At 46.1% G+C, this 20548-nt stretch overlaps 1 protein-coding gene across 1 annotated transcript in view; it reads right to left on the bottom strand.

Annotated features, from left to right (window-relative positions):
* Positions 1-1458: 1458 nt before the first annotated feature.
* The window catches only part of SLC25A48 (solute carrier family 25 member 48), a 43143-nt gene continuing 24053 nt past the window's right edge, over positions 1459-20548 (bottom strand). Inside the window, exons 5-8 of the mRNA XM_005890394.3 lie at positions 18623-18880; positions 15816-15949; positions 4617-4746; positions 1459-2079 (exon numbers count right to left, since the gene is read on the bottom strand). Of these exons, the coding sequence (XP_005890456.3) occupies positions 4624-4746; positions 15816-15949; positions 18623-18880 (515 nt within the window). The 3' untranslated portion in view covers positions 1459-2079; positions 4617-4623. The remainder of the gene's footprint in view (positions 2080-4616; positions 4747-15815; positions 15950-18622; positions 18881-20548) is intronic.

The following is a 20548-nucleotide window of genomic DNA, read 5'->3' as shown; positions in this document are numbered from 1 at the left end:
GCAATAAGCAGAGTCAGATTCAACACATGCTTTTTCGGGTTGAGTGAAAGAAAGGCTACTGTGTGTGGACTAAGGAAAACCCCCAAACGGTTGGTCCCAATTATTCCCCAATATTATCTCCTCCAGGAGAATCTAAGAGGAAGCGAAGGCTATTGTCTGGTGACTGCTCCCAGGACTGGCTACATACCAGATTTGTCTGGGTTGGGGTCAAGTGCCTTCATTAAGGTAGAGTTGCATCCTTTCCCAGCCCAGGTGTTCCTGTGTGTGTGTGTACGTGTATGTACACAGAAAGTGTGCTACAGGCTGTGTACAACTGGCCCGGGGTGGACAGTACAGGGTGGGCAGAGGACAGCTGTTGCTCAGAGCCTGGGTGAGCTTGGCCAGTGCAGCCGAGCCAGCAGGAGCCTGAGAAGTAAGTGCCTAGTACAGAACCTGATTCTGAAAATAAATGTACCTTTATTTTTTTTAAAAGTACAAAATCAATATACACTCGTAAAAAAAAATGTAAATTCTATAATGGTGCACAGAGAAATCACCATTATCATCAAAGTAGAAATTGAAAGTCTTCCCCCAGTTCCATATTTCCAAAATAGCCACTATTAGGTTTGATGTGTCTCCTTATGGATTCTTTTCAATGTCTATGTAATTATCCATCTTTAAATATTATATAACATATTTTTAAAAATGAAAAACATCACGTTTTATCCTGCTACTTTATTTTTGCACTTAATATACTGCCAACATCATATTTCCATTTTAACTTACCTCCTTCAATCATGGAGAAGAGCCAAGATGATCAAGAGACTCTGGGACAGGTTCTACCTGAAGAAGGCTATTATGGATCTCAGCTCATCAGGAGCACCCAAGAGAATACCCTAGCTGGCCCAGCGAATACAACACTACTTCGAAACAAACTGGCAACCAGCAGCAGCACTAGGCAATGATCCAACTGAGGAGGACTTAATTAACGTGCTCTGGTTGTGTGACAGAAAACACCTCAGGTTCCCCTGGTAATGGACCAGATGCCAGTCATCCTCTCTTCAGCATCCACAGTGCCCACCCAGCCCAGTGATGCATGCAGACCCAACTCTCGTGTAAACAGAACTGCCTCTCATACGCCGGAGCGGAAGGACCACGGGGGACCCTCAAGGCTGTCCCCAACACAAGGATAGCGTCGAAATAGAGTAAATGCTCAAAAATGTTTGATGACTGAAAGAATGAGCAAACACCCTGGTGTTGGCGGGAGGGAGAGTTTAGACCACAGCCCGTAGAGCTGCCTTGGGATGCTGCAAGGCCAGCGGTAGTAAAGGAGAAAAATCAAGGAGACCATACTAAGGGTTTTATTTCAAGCAGGGAACCCTTTGCTACAGTAACAGGATAAACTGACGAGACTGAACGTTTCGACTTTGCGCCAGAGCCATGCTTTGTCCTGGCACTGGGCCTGTTAGGAGAGGGGATTTTCAGAGACATGCTCTTAATCACTCAAGGGGGATGGGGGGCTGTGGAAAAATCAAGGAAGACCCTTTCAAGGGGGGAAAAAGGGTGGGGGATTCGGAATCTAAAGATACCTTCCCCACTGGGATTTAGCTGGGAACGGATGCATCAGGCTGGCTGATGGTAGCTCCCCAGGGCACCGTGTTGAGAAGGATTCAGAAACTGCATTCACCTCAGGAGGAAGGGGCTGCAGGACTGATGAGGGAAGTCTCTGGTGGCACAGAAGCAGGAGTGACGTCATGGACACATAATAGCAAAAGAGCAGTGGTCTCCCCACGTGGTTCCAGCGTGGTTCCAGTGAGAAGTCAAATTTAGATTAATGACATCATAATGGAAATCAGACTGTGGATCAGGAGTTCACTTTGTTCTGTTTTGCTCTCCACGTGAAAAGAAGGCCCAGAGAATGCCCACCCCACCTGCACTCAATGCTGGGCAAGAAGGGATTTCAAGGTGAGCCCGGCTGGCTTAGGGTCAGTGCAGAGGCCTTTTCTCTCTTCGGTCAATTCACCACCTCAGGCTCTGGAGATGCTGCCACCATCAGCATTGGCTGTCGCGGAATGAGGTTCTGGTCAGGTGATGCTGAACCTGGGGAAAAAGGAGGAAAGGTTAAGACTGTCATCTCACTGGGATTATCAGTCAGCAAGATCTAGGAGTCAAATTGCTTCTGTGAAGCAACACTGGGCAAAGTATTACCATGATAACAGGCTGGGGAGGGGCTATGAGGTTGTCCAGGGTTGTTTTGTAAAAGTTCAATGAAAGACATTGCTGGGGGGGTGGGGAAATGTATCTTCTTGCCTTGAAAATGAACTTTTCTTGAAATTGAGAGAGGGCCAGTGAAGTTCGAATGTCACGGCAGATGGTGGGCCAGCATCATTCGAGATAGACAGCATCCCACCACTTGTTAGGAACTGCAGGGCTCCCTAATTCTCTAATTGCCTCACCCCACTCTGTCCTCAGTCTAGGCTACAAGGAGGGAATTGACTCCCTTGTCTTCAAAGCATGGCTGCTACTGCTGCCAGAGATCTCAGCGCTACTTGGTAAATTCAGATCCAGGACTTGTTGAAGGGCCTTGGTGTTCTTGGGTTAGAGCAGGAAGCTGAACTCTCTGTGTGAGGCTTGTTCAAGACAAGGCTCCAGAAGAGTTCCTGGGAACTCCCTCCTCCACCTGAGAGGCACTAGCCCCACCCACCCGTGCACAGGAAAGACACAGACATTTGTGCCCTTTGTCTTATCAGAGCATTTTCAGAAGGAAAAACTTCCAGTCACTGCTTTGAAAGGCCAAATCCAAGACAATCAGAATTGGGCTTGCTGGAAACGTCTTCCTTCCTCCTGAAGTAGCCAAACCAGGGTGGCCGTGAGTGGCAGGGAGCCATGGCTCAGGAAAGTGTCCAGCAACTCTGGGATCTGTGAAGCCTTGGCATTAAAACCCTTTGCAGCTGAAGTTTAATGACATGGAAAAATGGTCCTGAACTATTAAATGGGAGGAGTGAGCTATAAAACATTGTATAACATTGGATCCCAATTGGGGGATAAAAAAAAAGTTGGAAGAATATTAACAAGGCCATGGGATTAAAGGTATTTTTATTTTATTCTTTTTATTTGCATTTTCTATGTTTTCCTACATTAAAATGCATTGATTTTATGATAGGATTTTTTTAAAGCCACTTTCATCTGTTAAAAGGAGGATGTGGTCAGTATCTGAAAAGTTTTAAGAACCAGATTTATCCTCCTTGTCCTGAACATGACCCAAGTAACAGTGACTCTTTACTCAGGGTATTTAATTATGCAAAATGTGTTGCTACCCTTTCCCTTTTGTAAGAGAGGGCAAAAAGCCAGGAAGGCTGTGGATGTAGGTGCTTTAATAAAAAGCTAAAGCATGTGACTAAAGCAAGCGTCCGGGGCAGGGCCTGGACTCACTCTCATCAGCCTCATCCATCCTGCCCTTCCCCTGGCTCTAGGATCTGGCCCCATCCATGCATCCTAGCTGGGCTCTTATACAGGACAGGCAGCAGACAGGTTGGCTAGACCTTCCTAGTGAGGACCAACCACCCTTTCTAAGAGAATCTGCAGTTGCCATGACTGAAGCAAAATGGTCTCTTGTTTTCCAGAAAATTCAGTGACTCATTCCACTTTGTCTTCTGAGCTCTGAAACAAGAGAAGGGGAAAACAAGGGAGAAGAAGAGGAGGAGGAATTGAGGGGATATTGGAAGCTGGTCATCCATCTACTCGATTATGTTTCTGTGCGACCATTTGTGCGCCAGGTTTCATGGGAAGCACTAATGATACAAAGGAGAAAACCAGTTATAGCTCCCCTCGAACCTTCAGCTGACTGGGAGCAGAGCCTATAGCAGGTGTGCCTCCTCCTGGCCAAGGCATCAGGGCAGGCTTCCTGCAGGAGGAGGCTCCTACACCAGGGCCTGGATCACAAAGAGGAGTTGGCGAGGCCAAGGACAAGAGGAAGGTCTGAGGAGAGGTGTCAGGCTGGAAGAGCATGCACAAAGGCCCGGAGGCAAGAGTGAGGGTGGTGTGTTCAGGATGCTGCTGAGGACGAGGGCTTTAAGGACTGACACTTAACCTAGAGGGCAATCGGGAGCCATCGAGGGCAGTGGAGCGAGGCAGTCACTTATTCAGACTTCAGTTTTCAGATCCCTTTGGTTGCAGTGACTTTTCTACAATGAGAACAGGAAAAGGAGAGGGTATGGGAGGCAGAGATGGTGGCAAAGGCTGTTCTTTAGGAGTCTATTCAGTAGTGAGGTGGAGAGACAGTGTACCAGAGGGTGGGCACCCTGGTTCGAGACCTCTATCTTGGGTTACTGAATTTGTATGGTGAAGCTAATGCACTTCTCTCCAAGGGCTGAATGGGAAACAGACAGATGAGCTCGCTACAAACAGGTAAGTTCTGGGCCGGCCTCAGTTACTGACCGCCTAGCTCATGACCAGCCACAGGTGGGCATTTCAGAAGAGCTTTTTGATGACAAGAAGGGTGGCAATTCCAGTCCTGAACTAACACAGATTAAACAGGAAACAAACAGGGAAATTTCCGAAGTCCACACCACTCTCACGCAAAGAAGGGGTTTTAAGTTCCGGGAGGGCACAAGTGGCAGGGAAAGAGGAGCACTGACCTGGCGCTCAGGGGCTGGTCACCACGTGGTCCCCACGGATCGCCTGCAGCGAGAGCTCGTACCCAAGGAACATGGCCGCGCTCATGGGGAAGCCCCGCACGGCATTGACCGTGATGCCTCTGAAAAACACCTTTGGCAGGAGGCGGGGTTATCACACGACACGGACCGGCACCCTCCGCCCCCATCCACATCACTTCTGAAGGCTCGTTTCTTTGCAGGCCCAGTATGCATGCGCTAGATACTACCAGCTCACAGGTGAGTCCCGTGAACACCACGTTCGCTTGCTTAAAACTGTGCTCTCTCTCATGAGCACGCGAACACATGCTTGGTTCTAGGACTGCAAGTTACAGCTCCATACGCTCTGCAGTGGTAGACAGGGCACCAGGCCCTGACCAAGCACTGTGACTGGTGCTTCACAGGACGTCCCAGAAGGGGCAGGGTAGGGGGAGCTAATTCAGGCCATGCTCCAGACGGCAGATGTGGAGTCCAGGCACAGCTTTGCCAGTTAGCAGCTATGTTACCTGGGAAATTGGCCAAGGCTCTAGAACTCGATTTTCCCACCTGTCCAATAGGGGCAATAATACTATTGACCTCCTACAGTTGTTGAGGGAATAAATGACATGTTGCTTTTAAAGGCATTTTCACAGTGCGTGTCCTGCAGTAAGCACTCCTTAACTGTTGACAAATCACACCATCCTTATTAACAATAGTGTATGAAATCACTACTTCATACAGAGTAGCACTGCACTTCCGTCATGAATGCTGAGGCGTCTCTGTGCTGAGCTGCTAAACTCTGCCTTTAATACAAGAAGACTGGATTTATCACCCCTAGGGAGTGCTGCCCTTTCACTGTGACTCTTCCTGCCTGGTGCTGGGTAGACATTGATCTATATGATGTGGTCCCAGCCCTTGGGAAGTTTATAACCTACTGGGGACATAAGCCCCATTCAGGAATAATTGCAGTGTAACCCATAACATGATGAAAACAAATAAAGGCCTTGGTGAGGGGTGGGGTGGAGAGGTGTGCTAAGCTGCTTCAGCCATGAGTGACTCTTTGTGATCCCATAGATTGTAGCCCTCCAGGCTCCTCTGTCCATGGAATTTTCCAGGCAAGAATACTGGAATGGGTTGACATTCCCTCCTCCAGGGGATCTTCCCAACCCAGGGATTGAACCTGCATCTCCTGTATCTCCTGCAGTGGCAGGAGGGTTCTTTACCAGTAGCGCCACCTGGGAAGCCCCAGGGTGGGGAGGAGCTGTCATTAAATGTCTTCTTTGGGAAGAGATGACACGTCTGAAGGCAAATCGCTACTCACACATGAATGACCTGAGAACTGTCGGGTGTAAGAGGTAACCTGTTAACTGATGCCTGTATAATTTACTATTCAGTTGTAGTCTGTGAATAGTACTTCTCGGTACTTTAATTTTCAGAAGGTAGAAGTCCAGCCCTTTGCATGACCCAGTTTCCTTAGTTGTTGGGACTCTAGTGTCAGGGTAGGTGCAGACCACTGTCATGGGCCAGGACATGAGGTGACATCCCTTCAGGAGAGGTGTCTGCAGCGTGACACTCGTGGAAGCCTGGGACATGCAGCTTTGTCAGGAAGGAGAGAGAAGGGCCCCAGTATACCCAGGGTTGGGGGGAAGCCTTGGCCCCAGGGAAGGGAACTGATGGGCCAAGATCCACAGAGATGAGCAAGTGGCCAAGACAAACAGTGAAGCGTTCAGGTAGGGGCAAGCAGGCTCCTTGTAACATTAGCACTCCTCTCTAATGTCTAACCTTTCTGGAATTCCACAGAGATGGAATTCACCCAGGGTGACTGAATAACAACAAGGAATTGGGTCAGGCTCCGAGAGGAAAATTCCATGCTGGGTGTACACAGAGGCTCCCGTGTGCACCTCCACAAGGCAAGGCAGGCCAGGCAGGACCCAGCTTGGAGTGGGATCCTCCTCCCTGACAGCACTGGGCCATGCAGGAGCAGTGGGCCACTTCAGACAGCCAGAGAGGACCTCCCCCCGGCTGTGGCCTGCTCTGCTGTGAGGCCCAAAGATGGCAAGCAGAGTGCAGACCTGCTGGCTTTTACCCTGGCCTTTGGAACACAAGATCACTAGACAGTCTTTCCTCATGATTCCTCAACGGCTCCCCACTTCCCAAGATCAAGTCCATACCCTTCCCTGACCTTCCAGGACCCACATGCTCCTTGCATTTCTCTGAGCTGCCTCTTACACTTGACACTGTGGGCAGTATATTGGCCTGCCATTCCTCCTGCCGGGCCAGCTCTCTCCCACCACTGACCCTCTTCTGGTCCCCGGTGCTGGGATGGCCTCCAGACTCGGTTCTACCCTCTGGTAGCCCTGCCACGGCCACACCAAGTAGGATTATGACCCATTGCCTTCTGTGCCCTCAGTATCTCTGCCATCACAGCCCTTCTCACACCATCCTCCAATCACCTATGACTTGTCTATCCACTCATTAAGAGTCCTAATCAGAGTAGTGAGAGCTGGGCTATGTGTATGGCTCCCATTTGAATCCCCAGCACCTGCACTGTGCTTGGTCTAGAAGATCCTCTATAAATCTTATTAAACGAATCAATGGCTAGTTGGATGGGCAGATGAGTGAAGGAATGAGTGAATGAACACATGAACAAATTCCTTAATGAGAAAAAACAAGTCTCTGAGCCAAAAGAGTCCTGGTGGTGGTTGTGGCAGTGGCGAAGGGGGATTCCTAGAGCAGAAGAAAGGTTCCAGATCCCCCAAGTGGCAGAACCAAAGAGCAACCAACCCTGATGCCTCAGGAAGCTTGTCTACTTACAAATGGTCCTCTCCATCTCTCCTTAGAGTCATCTAGTCTCACCCAACTGTCCTGATCCCACTCAAAGCAGTCACTTCTGTGGAGCTAGAGGACATCAAGTCACTCCTTCAGCCTCCTTATTGCAGATGACAGCTCTCCAAGTGTGAGCTATGACCCATGTGGTTCAGGATGATCCTCAAAGCAGGCAGAGAATGGATCCCAAACTACCCCATCTTTCTACCATTCTGACTTGGGGCTGCCCCCGAAGTCCATGGACTTCTAGTTCCCCTGTCATCAAGACTGCTTTCCTGGTAATCACTGAGTTATAAGGGGCTACTAAAATTGGGCATCATCATCTTTATTTCACTCCTTTCCAGTTCTTTACTACATCGAGTTCTTCTTCCATAGGGAAGTGAGAACAGGTTGCAGCCTCAGTGAGCTGCAGCAGAACTCCTTGGGAATGGGGACTCCATAAAGCCAGCAATAAGCACACTGGGACTGGAGGCAGCCCCAGGCTTTAGGAAAAGGTGCTCTTCCTGCTGCTTCTGGGGATCTGATGGTTAGACTACCCAACTTTCCAGGGATGTGTAGAATTTTTTTCATGTTACTATGTATGTTTATATGCAAACACTTATACAAACACACATAAATATATATACATGCATATATGCTTGCACAGTTTGTGAATATTTGAAAATATATCACAAGAAACTCATAACTGATTGCCTTTGAGAAAAGACTGGGGGTCACAGGAGGAACACTCTTGTGTCCCTCTTATACCTTTTGAAGCTTCCTATTTTTATATTATAAATACTATAATATTTTTAATCAATTAATAAAAATAATTAATCTCCATCAATAATGTAGTTAATCAGCTTTAATATTGCTATTACGACTTAAAACCTGTCTGAATATACACTGTGGGTCAGACACTTTTGAGATTAAGAAATCAATCATCTGACCTCAGTTGTTTTCTAGGACTTTGCGTTTAACAACACAGTAAATTTTGTAGGAAATGATATCAGCAATATATTTTGCTTCTGCAGACTTTTTGGAAATATGACACATTAATACTTGGGAAAACAGAATATCTCAAAAATTGAGCATCTCTTTTGAATCTCTCTTATGTTTCCCTTTGTACTTGTTGGTTGAACCACAAACTGTGCTTCTGCTACAAAAAAAATACAAAAGACAATTGATTCAATATCCGATTGTGATAACAATTCTCAATAAAGTGGGTATAGAGGGAATATACCTCAACATAATAAAGTCAAATATTACAAGCCCACAGCTAACTTCATTATCAACGGTGAAAGCTGAAAGCATTTCCTCTAATACTAGGAACAAGACAAGGAAATCCACTCTTACCACTTTTATCCAGCATAGTATTGGGAGTCCTAGCCACAGCAATCAGAGAAGAAAAGGAAATAAAAGGAATTTAAATTTGAAAAGCAGTAAGACTGTCACTGTTTGCAGATGACATAATATCACACAAAGGAAATCCTAAAGATGCCACCAAAAAACTATTAGAATTCTTCAGTGAATTTAGTAAAGTTGTAGGATGCAAAATTAATATACAGAAATTTGTTGCTAACAATGAACTAAAAGAAAGAGAAATTAAGAAAACAGTCTTTTTTACAGTTGCATAAAAAATACACAGAAATAAGTTTAACTAAGGAGGTAAAAGACTTGTACTTGGAAAACTATAAGACATCAGTGATGACACAAAGAGATAGAAAGATACACCATGCTCATGCTCATTAAAAAAATTAATATTATTTAAAAGACCATACTCCTTAAGATAATCTACAAATTAAATGTGATTCCTATCAAAATATCAATGACATTTTTTCACAGAACTAGAACAAATCATTCTAAAATTTGTATGGAAATACAAAAGACCCAGAATAGCCAAAACAATCTTAAGAAAGAACAAAGCTGGAAGTATCATGTGCCCTGCTTTCAAACTATACTACAAAGCTACAGTAATCAAAATAGTATGGTACTGGTACAAAAACAAACAAATAGATTAATGGAACAGAACAGGGGGCCCAGAGATGACCCCACACTTATATGGGCAATTGATCTACAACAAAAGAACCAAGAATGTAAAATGGGGAGAAAACAGCCTCTTCATTAATGGTTTTGGAAAAACTGGACTACTGTCTCACACCCTATATAAATGCAAAACACATTAAAGACTTAAATGTAAGACCTGAAACTATAAAACTTCTAGAAGAAATCAAAGGCAGTACATTCTTTGGCATTAGTCTTAGCAATATTTTATGAGCAGTCTCCTCAGGTAAGGAAAACAAAAGCAAAAATAAATAAATGGGATTACATCAAACTAAAAAGCTTTTTCACAGTGAAGGAAACTACCAGCAAAAGAAAAAGGCTGCCTAATGAGTGATAGAAGATATTTGCAAATGATATATCTGATAAGAGGTTAATATTCAAAATATTCAAAGAACGCATACAACTCAACATCAAAAAACCAAACAACCTGATTTAAAAATGAACAGAGGACCTGCATAGACATTTATCCAAAGAAGACATATAGATGGCCAACATACACATGGAAAGTACTCATCAGGGCAACGCAAATTAAAACCATGATGGGATAGCACCTCACACCAGTCAGTATGACTATTATCAAAAACACAAGAAATAACAAATGTTGTCAAGAATGTGGAGAAAAGTGTTCATAATGGTAAGTTGGTGCAGCCATTATGGAAAATAGTATGGAAGTTCCTCAAATAAATTAAAAAATAGAACAACCACACAATTTACTAATTCCACTCCTGGGTATTTACATAAAGAAAATAAAACACTAATTAGAAAAGATATATGCACTCCTATGTTCATTGCAGCATTATTTACAGTAGCCAAGATATGGAAGAAATCTAATTGTGTATCAATTGATACATGGATAAAGATGATACATATATGTGCAATGGAATATTACCAAGCCATAAAAAGAATTAAATCCTGACATTTGTGAAAACGTGGATGAACCTAGAAGGTATTATACTAAGTGAAATAAGACAAAGACAAAACCTGTATGGTTTCACTTATATGTGGAGTCTAAAAAACACAACACATGAACAAACATGACTAACCAGAAACACAGTCATAGATACAGAGAGAAAACAGGTGGTTGCGAGGGGGAAGAGTGTTGAGGAAGAGAGAAACAGGTGAGGGAAATTACCAAGTACACACTTTCAGTTACAAAATAAGTGAGTCATGGGTATAAAATGTGCTGCACGAGGAATATAGTCAATAACTATGTAATATCTTTGTACAGTGACAGATGGTGACCAGACTTATCATGGTGATCATTTTGAAATGTACAGGAAAATCAAATCACTATGCTGTGTACCAGGAACTAACAATGTGTTGTAGGTCAATTATACTTCTAAAACAAACAAACAGAAAGAAATATTAGATTTGTGGTTACCAGAACTTTTGCCTGGAAAATCCCATGGATGGAGGAGCCTGGTGGGCTGCAGTCCATGGGGTCGCTAAGAGTCGGACACGACTGAGAGACTTCACTTTCACTTTTCACTCTCATGCATTGGAGAAGGAAATGTCAACCCACTCCAGTGTTCTTGCCTGGTGAATCCCAGGGACGGGGGAACCTGGTGGGCTGCCGTCTATGGGGTCGCACAGAGTCAGACACGACTGAGGCGACTTAGCAGCAGAAGTGAAGGGTGGTGGGAGGGGAAATTAGATGAAGGTGGTCAAAAGGCACAAACTTTGAGTTATAAGATAAATATGTACTAGGGATGTAATATACAATAAGATAAATATAATCAACACTGCTATACATCATACATGAAAGTGATTGAAAGGAAACCCTGAGTTGTTATTATAAGGAAAAAAAAAGTTTTTCTATGTTTTAGTTTTATATCTGTATGAGATGATGGATGTTCACTTAACTTACTGTGTTAATCATTTCATGATTTATGTAAGTCAAATCATTATGTTGTATACCTTAAACATCCACAATGCTGTACATCAATTATATCTCAATAAAACTGGAGGGAAAAACTGAAGTGAGAATTCTAAGAAGATGTCAGGACTCTGTCTCCTCACCTAGACAGCTATTACACTGACAGAATTTGTCTGATGTAACTACTTTAGAACCCTGGAGTTTACTGAAGGCTTCCAAGTTCCAGGGGAGCATTTGGGAAGTGGTTAATTTTGGTCAACGTTAGCTTTCAGCACAGTAGCAGCTACCTATCCCCAACTCCAAGCCCTTTGGCAGGCAGCTGTGCACATGTTCCTGGAGCAACCTGCACACAGCTTGCAGGAACCAGGGTGGGCAGCGAAAACCTCATCCTCCGAATATATTAGACATCTGCTCCTGGCCACTGATTGCTGTTTCTGACCACGAGGTGCAAAGAGGAAGACAGTCATTCTTGTTTAACATCCCCCTCCATTTTGCAAGCCCCTCCTCCTCTGGCTGAAGTCATTTCCAGGGAATTTAAAGGAATGGTGACCCCTTTTCCTTCATTTTTCTCTTTTTCCTCTTTTGAGAGCCAGACATTAAAGGCTAGGAAATTCAAAAGCAACTGCATGTATGGGGAAAATTAAAAGTGACCGTGCATGCCCAGGGAAAGGCACAGGCTCAGAAAAAACCTGAGAAAACCTTAAGTTTACACCTCAGGTTGATCTTTGGCACAGAGATAGCCTACAACAATCAAAAACGAAACCTACCACACCCTGGGGAAGAGACAGAATCTGATTTCTAGATTACTACATTATTAGACACAAATGTCTAGTTTTCAACGTAAAAAATTACAAGGCATGTAAGAAATAGGAAAGTATGGTCGACTCAAAGAAAAAAAAATCAACAGAAAATGTCCCCCATAGAGACCTGATAGCATATCTACTTGACAAAGACTTTAAAACACCCTTCTTAAAGATGCTTGAAAAACTAAAGATGTGGAGAGTGTCAAGAAAATGACATGTGAACAAAACAGAAATATCAATAAAAAAATAGAAAACCTGGAAAGAAACCAGACAAATTCTGGAGCTGAAATGTACTGAATGAATAACTGAAATGAAAAAAATTTACCAGAAGGATTCAAAGGTTTATTTGAGCAGGTAGAGGGAAGAATGAGCAAACTCAAAGACAGGACAAGAGAAATCATTGAGTCTTAGACACAGAAAGAAAAAACATTGAAGGAAAGTGAACAGCGCCTAAGGGACTTGTGGGAAACTCTCAAGTGGAACAGTATATTGTGGGAGTCCAAGAAGAAGGGGGGCGGGCAGAGAGTATTTGAAGTAATATGGCCAAAAACTCCCCAAATTTGATGAAAAACATGAATGTAAATATCAAAGAAGCTCAATGAACTCCAAGTAATATGGACTCAAAGAGATCTACACCAAGACCCATTATAATAAATTTTTGAAAGACAAAGAGAGAATCTTGAAAGCAGCAAGAGAGAAGTGACTCATTATATGCAAAGGATCCTCTATAAGACTTTCAGCAGATTACTCATCAGAGACTTCGATGATTGGCAATGGGCCAATATATCCCAAGATCTAAAAGAAAATAAAAACTGTTGAAAAAGGATTCTATATCCAGAAAAACTATCCTTCAAGAGAGATAAATAAAAGCTGAAGGAGTACATTACCACTAGACCTATTCTGTAAGAGCTTTCCTGTGGCTCAGACAGTAAAGAATCTGCCTGCAATGCGAGAGACCTGGGTTCAATCCCTGGGTCGGGAAGATCCCCTGGAGAAGGAATGGCAAACCACTCCAGTATTCTTGCCCCGAGAATCCCATGGATGGAGGAGTCTGGCAGGCTACAGTCCAAGGGATCAGAAACAGTCAGACACGACTCAGTGACTAACACTGTCCTGTAAGTAAAGCTCAAGAGAGTCCTGCAGGCTGAAATAAAATATCACTAGACAGTGATTTGAAGGTGTATGAAGAAATAAAAATCTCACAATCGGTAGACACACAGGGAGAGTAACACCAGCATCGTGGCAGCACAGGACACCCTTCGTTTTGCCCTTACTTCAACAACAAAAATTAAACAACCATCCATGAACAAAGGTGCCTCTAGGGAGTTGTGGGATCCAGCACCTTACACCAAGGGACCCAACAGGATCCTGCCTACCTGTGCGTCAGCTAACAGGCAGACAGACCTCAGTCCTGGCAGTTAAATCTGCAGTGGCCTGTGAAAAGGTTCCAGCCACTCTTGGCTATAGGACCTGGAGAACACTGACTTGGGCAGTATCACACACAGCCTTTGTGGAAGTCCAGGTTTCTGGAGGAGAAGTTCTGGCCCTCCACTGGAGCAAAAAAATAGAAAATTGAACACACTTGGATGGCAGTTAGTAAAAAATGGAGGGTTTGGGATGAGGCAGCCATATTAGATAAGGCCTTGAGGTCAATAGTAAATTAGTACTAATAAATACAAATACCAATGCTAATACTAAAAAGTTAACTCTTTCTAAATGTTCTTTATGTATTATGCATTAAACTGAGCACTTTTTATATGCCTCATTCAATGTAACCTTCAAATGTCTCTTCTCTTTATGGTAGGGATGGTTATCATAGGAGAAATTGAGGACTTGAGAGATAAAGCTTGCCTGGATTCCCCTAGCTGACAAGTAGCCAGACCTGGTTTGGAACTCAAGTCTGATGATTCAAGTTGTGCTGTTGTTTAGTCACTACGTCATGTCTGACTCTTCGCAACTCCATGGACTATAGCCTGCCAGGCTTCTCTGTCTGTGGAATTTCCCAGGCAAGAAAACTGGAGTGGGTTGCCATTTCCTCCTCCAGGGGATCTTTCTGACCCAAGGATGGAATCCACGTCTCCTGCATTGGCAGGCAGATTTTTTTTTTTAACCACCGAGCCACCAGGAAAGCCTCTAAGAAGCACTACAAGAAAGCCAGGGGCCCATTCGAGGAAGAGCAAGTATGAGGGGACTAGGAGGTATCATGGGAGGCAAGATAGATAGGGATGAATTCGTTTATAACCTTAGACACTAGACGCGGAAACCTGATCTTCATTCTGAGATAGTTTAGAGGCAAGAAGAGGCTAGGATTTAGGATAAGCCCTTTGGGTTCAGGAGAAGGGAGACAAGCCCAGGCTGGAGGCTACTTCAATAGCCGAGACCAGAGGTGATGGAGTCTGGCTGGCGTTGGGTGGAAAGCAGCAGACAGATGGGGAAACTGGAACTTGTGAGATGTGGTGACTGTGGCGGGTCTGGGAGTTCTTACTTGGCAAAGGGGTGAGGGTGAGGTGCTGAGCAGGGAGTGAGGAAGGAGTTCCCAGCCTATTTGGCTGAGGAGGCAGGGGACTGGCTCAAGTTGGTGGAGTAGAAGGATGTGTGCTTATCTTCTCCTGTGAGAACACCAAAATCGCAGCTAGTTGTTGAACAGCTATCAACAGGAGGACTCTGGAACCCACCAAAAAAAGATACCCCACATCTAAGGACAAAGGAGAAGCTGCAACCAGATGGCAGGAGGGGTGCAATCACGATAAAACCAGATCGCATACCCACCGGGTGGGTGACCCACAAACCAGAGAACAATAATACCAAAGATTTTCTCCCACTGTTGTGAAGGCTCTAGGCCCCACATCAGGCTTCCCAGCCTGGCGATCTGGCAAAAGAACTGGGAATCCCCAGGGAATCTGCCTTCGAAGGCCAGTGGGATTTGACTATAGAGCTTCCACAGGACTGGATAAAGAGGCAAGCTTGGCGACTTGGAGGTGGGTCCAGGCCCCAGCTCTATCACAGGTCAGCTGTGTGACCTCCGATTGGTTACCAGTCCTCTCTGAACCTCTCAGCCCAGTATTTTTTGAGCATGCACAGCGGAGGGAGTCCAGGGTGAGGCCATTGCTGAAGGCTGGCAGCTCCCCAGAGGCAGTGCTCATTGTGCTCGGTAAATGGTAACCACCAGCACTTTGGTTTCTCTATTAAAGTCTGACGTCCCTGCATTTGTCTGACCCTGCCTTGGACACGACTGAAGTGACTTAGCAGCAGCAGCAGCAGCAGCCCTTGAAGCAGTTGATCAAATGTATAGTTCGATATATGATCAATGATTGTAATAGTGTAACTCTAGAAGGCGATGGCACCCCACTCCAGTACTCTTGCCTGGAAAGTCCTATCGACGGAGGAGCCTGGTAGGCTGCAGTCCATGGGGTCGCAAAGAGTCGGATACGACTGAGCGACTTCACTTTCACTTTCATGCATTGGAGCAGGAAATGGCAACCCACCCCAGTGTTCTTGCCTGGAGAATCCCAGGGACGGGGGAGCCTCGTGGGCTTCCATCTGTAGGGTCGCACAGAGTCAGACACGACTGAAGTGACTTAGCAGCAGCAGCAGCAGCCCTCTGGGGACTGACACTGACCCCAGACGTCACTGACATGTGACTGAGGCAGGGCTTACTTTAAGACCTTCTTTCTGATAACTCTGGGAGATGCAGTCCAGGACACCTCTGTATTTGTTTACATAAACCCCATCAGCTTGCAGTCGGCTCTTCACGACGTCCATAGGAGTTGCTGTTCCCCAAGAAATTGCTCCTGTAAAGAGAGAGACAAATAGCTATGAGGGGCTAGCTGGTCAGGGTCTGGAGGGGCACTGGCTCCCTGTAGATTTCTGGAAAGAGCTCAGGGTCAGGGCCTAGGAAAGGGGTCTCTGACCCTCCCTCACCACATGCTGTGGGACTCTGCAGAAATTTTCTGCCTCCTCTAGGCTTTGGGTGTGTCTTCTGTAAAATGCGCCAGCAGCACCTCTCTTCGTGGGATTGCTGTGAGGACAAATGAACTAACGCAAATGAAGCATTTAGCACAGAGCCAGGTGCGTAGCTAGTGCTTTGTAAACAGAAGCCTGTATTGACAGCTTTTACTGGAAGAAAAGGCCCAGTACTTTCCAAGCACACACAGGGGAGGGAGTCCAGGGTGAGGCCTGAGGCTGAAGGCTGGTAGCTCCCCACAGGCACAATTTATTTTGAACACAGAGACACTAAACAAACACTTGGAGATAGGCTGCTGGCCAGCTGAGGGATCGTAGAGAAGGGGGAGGGGCAGGTCTTTAAAGAGCTCTTATCTTTTGCAGTGACGTGGAATAGGAGAACCCTTGGGACCATGTGCCACTGAATCTTCTTCATTGGATAAAGCTCAGGTGTCCCGGTTTGAGCACTTTTGTGACTTTAAAGGACTCTAAGAAAACAGCACCAGGTTATTCTGTAAACACAGATATTGGCACATTCTTTGACGGGGAGACAAAAACAAACTGATGCCAAAGTCCAAGGCAGCTGGTTTGCAAAGTTTTGTAACTGGTGCCCAGCAGCTCCCAAATGAGGCCTTAGCCTGTCCCCAGCTCCCTGCCCGTCCTGGCCTCCCAGCCTTGGTCCTCTGGGAACCCTCTGGGTGTCTCCTGCCTCCTGCCAGGATAAATGGGGCTGCTTTCCCTGGAGTCAGTCCAGGTGCTGCCCTGGCATATCCCTCTGTTCTCAGCCCATGGGCTTGGGCATTACAAAAACAGGTTTGCCTGCCAGGCTACATGCATCTGTTCTCACCAGAAATGAGAGCAGTAGGGGCCTGTCTGCCCTCTCAGCCAAAAGGCACTTACTGAGCACTTACTGGGAGCTGGCACAGGCCGGGCCTCAGACATGCAGGGGGATGGGGAACACTGGGGTCTGGTGGCTAAGATGTAGGCTCTGTTATGTATTTCCTGTTTCAAGCACAGCTGGTTATGATGAGGAGGAGAAAGAATGACAATTTTCTTTTTCTTAAAAAATATTTATTTGGCTGCACTGGGTCTTAGTTGCAGCACACGGGATCTTGAGTTGCAGCATCTGGTTCCCTGACTAGGGATCGAACCCTGGGTCCCCTGCACTGGGAGTTCAGAGTCTTAGCCACTGGACCACCAGGGACGTCATGATGATTTTCTTCTCTCCAGTGGATCTTTCCTGTCAATATCAAACATACCAGGCTATCAGCCTTCTTAAGAAGCAATCCTCTCTTGACTTCCATCCCCTCTCTGACTATAGCTGTGTTTCCCTCTTCCCCAGTACAGTCAAATCCCTCAGAAGTGTTGTGTGTACTTGGGTTCTCCAATTTCTTTCGTCCCGTTCTCTCTTGATCCCACTTCAGTCAGGTTCTCACACCCTTCTCTTCCTCCAAATCTTGTCAAAGTCACTGGTGGCCTATGTGTTGCTAAATCCAAGCCCTGAGAATAGCAAGTGCAAAGACCTTGTGGTGGAGAGGGAGCCAGGCACGGTCAAGTTGCAGGAAATGGACCAGTGTGACTGACACCGAACTAAGTAAGGGACATGAGCAGAAAAGGAGTGCAGAAAGGTAACAAGCAGATTGCTGATGGCCTCGAAACCACCGCAAGGTCACTGACTTCCAGCTGAAGTGACATGGAGATGCAGCGTGGGTTCTGAGGAGGGAGGTTCAGTAACCAGTCCATGGCCACAACGTGACTAAGTGTGGATTTGAACTTGGCTCTTTCTGACGGCAGTGTCCCCACTCCACTGTCTGCATTAGCTGTGTGACTTTGGGTTGGTCACTCTGAACCTGAGTTTTCTCATCTGAAAAATGGGGAGAGTAATTCCTACCTTCTGGGGAGAATTAAATCCTCATGTTAGAAAGACTTGCAGGGTGCCAATATTTTAAAAAGGTGGACCACGATAACAGATTTTTCTTTTCAAAGCTCAGCGCTACCTGACACAGAGTGAGTGCTCAAAATATACCTTCCAACTGAAAACAGAAAGAGCCCAAATAGGGACTCAGAGAGAAGGTGCGGGGAGAAAGAGAGGGGCCATTCCCCATCCCTAGTCCTTCCTCCGCCTGGCTAGGTCTGACCGTGTATATGTGCATGCGTGTGTGTGTGTGAGTGCACGTGTGTGCTAAGTCGCTGTGGTCATATCTGACTCTTTGCGACCCCATGGACTGTAGCCTGCCAGGCTCCTCTGTCCATGGGGATTCTCCAGGCAAGAATATTGGAGTGGGTTGCCATGCCCTGCTCCAGGGAATCTTCCCAACCCAGGGGTTGAACCCAAGTCCCCTGCATCTCCTACTTTGCAGATAGATTCTTTACCACTGAGCCACCAAGGAAGCCCCAGGTCTGACCATTGCAGGTACTTAACAAAGAACTGTTGGAAGAGTGGCTGGATGAACCCTGCCCTTGCCCCACTGTCCCGCTGCAGTGGTCAGCACAGGGTCAGGGATCAACCGTGCTGCCCTTACCCGCCATTCCGCCCGCCAGCCACACAGCACAGGGGCTGGGGCCTGCACAGGCCTCGGGCGTGATCCAGTCACTCAGGAACACGTAGGGGATGAAGTAGAGGCAGTAGCCTGGAACGTCCCTCAGCAGCATGGCGCTGGCTCCCCGGTACAGCCCCGCCAGGCCTTCTGTCCGCACGATGGTTGCGAAGCAGTGCACAGGCCCCTGGTAGGCTGGCTGCTCCCCAAGAGCTGCCACTCTGGGCTTCAAACCGAGGTTGGCTGCAAAGACAGAGCAAAAAGGTGGCAAGTGGCCCAAGGCAGGAGACTGGCCATCTCTGGCACTGAGGCAGTCCAGCCCAGCCCATTGAGAGTTCCCACTCACGTCACCAATTGATTTTTACCAAACCTTCTGACTGTCTTGGCAGCTCAAATAGGGATTCTGAAGTCCCAGTGCAGAGCCCTTGCCAGCATGTGCCGCCAGACTGGAGGCAGTCCCACCAGGTGATAAAACACCTGTTGCCTTAGGATGCCCGGGGGTTCTCCGTCAACCATCACTATGATGTTCTGAGCAGGTGTGACTGCACGATGTCTCAGAACAAACATGCTGAGCCAGACCAAGCTCTGTCTTGAAGCACAGGCTGTAAAGTCCAACACACTGTGTGGGTATGTGTGTATGTGTCTACTTGTACATAGCATGCTAAAAATCATATGAGATTTAAAACTAAACTGTCCTGGCTCCAAATCCTGGCCCTGCTTACCAACTTTCTGACCTTGGTAGGCACCTTTCAAGTCTTTATTTCTTTACCTTTGAAAAGAGGACAAGCCCATACTGAAAGTTGCTAACACAGTAGATCTTAAACACTCTCACCACATACCCACACAAAATGCTAACTATGTGAGGTGGTGGATGTGCAAACTGACCTTATCTTGATATCATTTCACTACACATATGTGCACCAAATCATCACACTGTGAACCCTAAACTTATACAAGGCTATATGTCAACCATATCTCAATAAAGTTAGGAAATTGTATTTTTTTAAAATAAAAATGAGAATAGGCTGTTGTGAATATAAACAAGGTAATACCTATAAAGAGCTCAGCATGGTGCTAGGAACATTGTAGGGGTGCAGTGGTCTCACCAGAGCATTACTGAGACCAGATGACAGGCTGGAAGGCTGGACATGGTCTCACTGACTCACTCCAGCCCTGGCCAGGCGGTGCCCTGAAACAGTTGTAGGGCAGACCTGTGCCATTGGCCCCTCAGAGTCCAGGGCACAGAGTGCTGTCTCCTTCTTTGACCACTGGGATCTCTGCTGGCAGATCATTGGTCTTGGTCTGGTTGTTACATTGGTAGTGTCTTCTCAGGACATACGTAGACAGAAAGCAGTGACTCTAATCCTTCCACCTGGCTCCTTTTATCTCCCTGTCTGATGCTCATCTACTCTGCTACAGACCTTTGGCATAGCTTTGACTCGTGGCCAGAGAGACCTCCCAGTCCCAGTGCAGATAAAGCAGATCATATTCTCAACTTTCCCTTCTTGGAGAACTAAGGTGACATGACCAGGACAGAAACAGAATGGAGCTTGCTTGTGACCACATGCCCATTTTGTCACCTGGGTTCAATTCCCCGGAAGCACCAGCTCATTTGGGTTTTTACAGCATGCTGGCTAAGAGACAGATCATTTTCGTTACACAGGTGAACTTCCAAGCCCCCTAAACAGCCCCATCTTTATCAGATGAAGGTCAGGAAAGAATACTCAGCTTCATGATGCCACAGTCCAAACAGGAAATTTAGGAGTTAAGTACAACTTGTCCTTTTCACTTATCCTGGATGTAGACAAGGTCAAGGGGGAGGTTTCTATTTGCCTGGAAAATTTGCTTTGACAAACTAGTCCCGTATATTCTTCCTGTGTTGAGGGAAGAGAGGGATAAAGGCCACGTGTG

This window comes from Bos mutus, chromosome 7, assembly GCF_027580195.1.
Source record: "Bos mutus isolate GX-2022 chromosome 7, NWIPB_WYAK_1.1, whole genome shotgun sequence".
Classification (NCBI taxonomy): Eukaryota; Metazoa; Chordata; class Mammalia; order Artiodactyla; family Bovidae; genus Bos; species Bos mutus.
The sequence above is the reverse complement of the archived record's forward strand: the minus strand, read 5'-3'. Positions and strand labels throughout refer to the sequence as shown.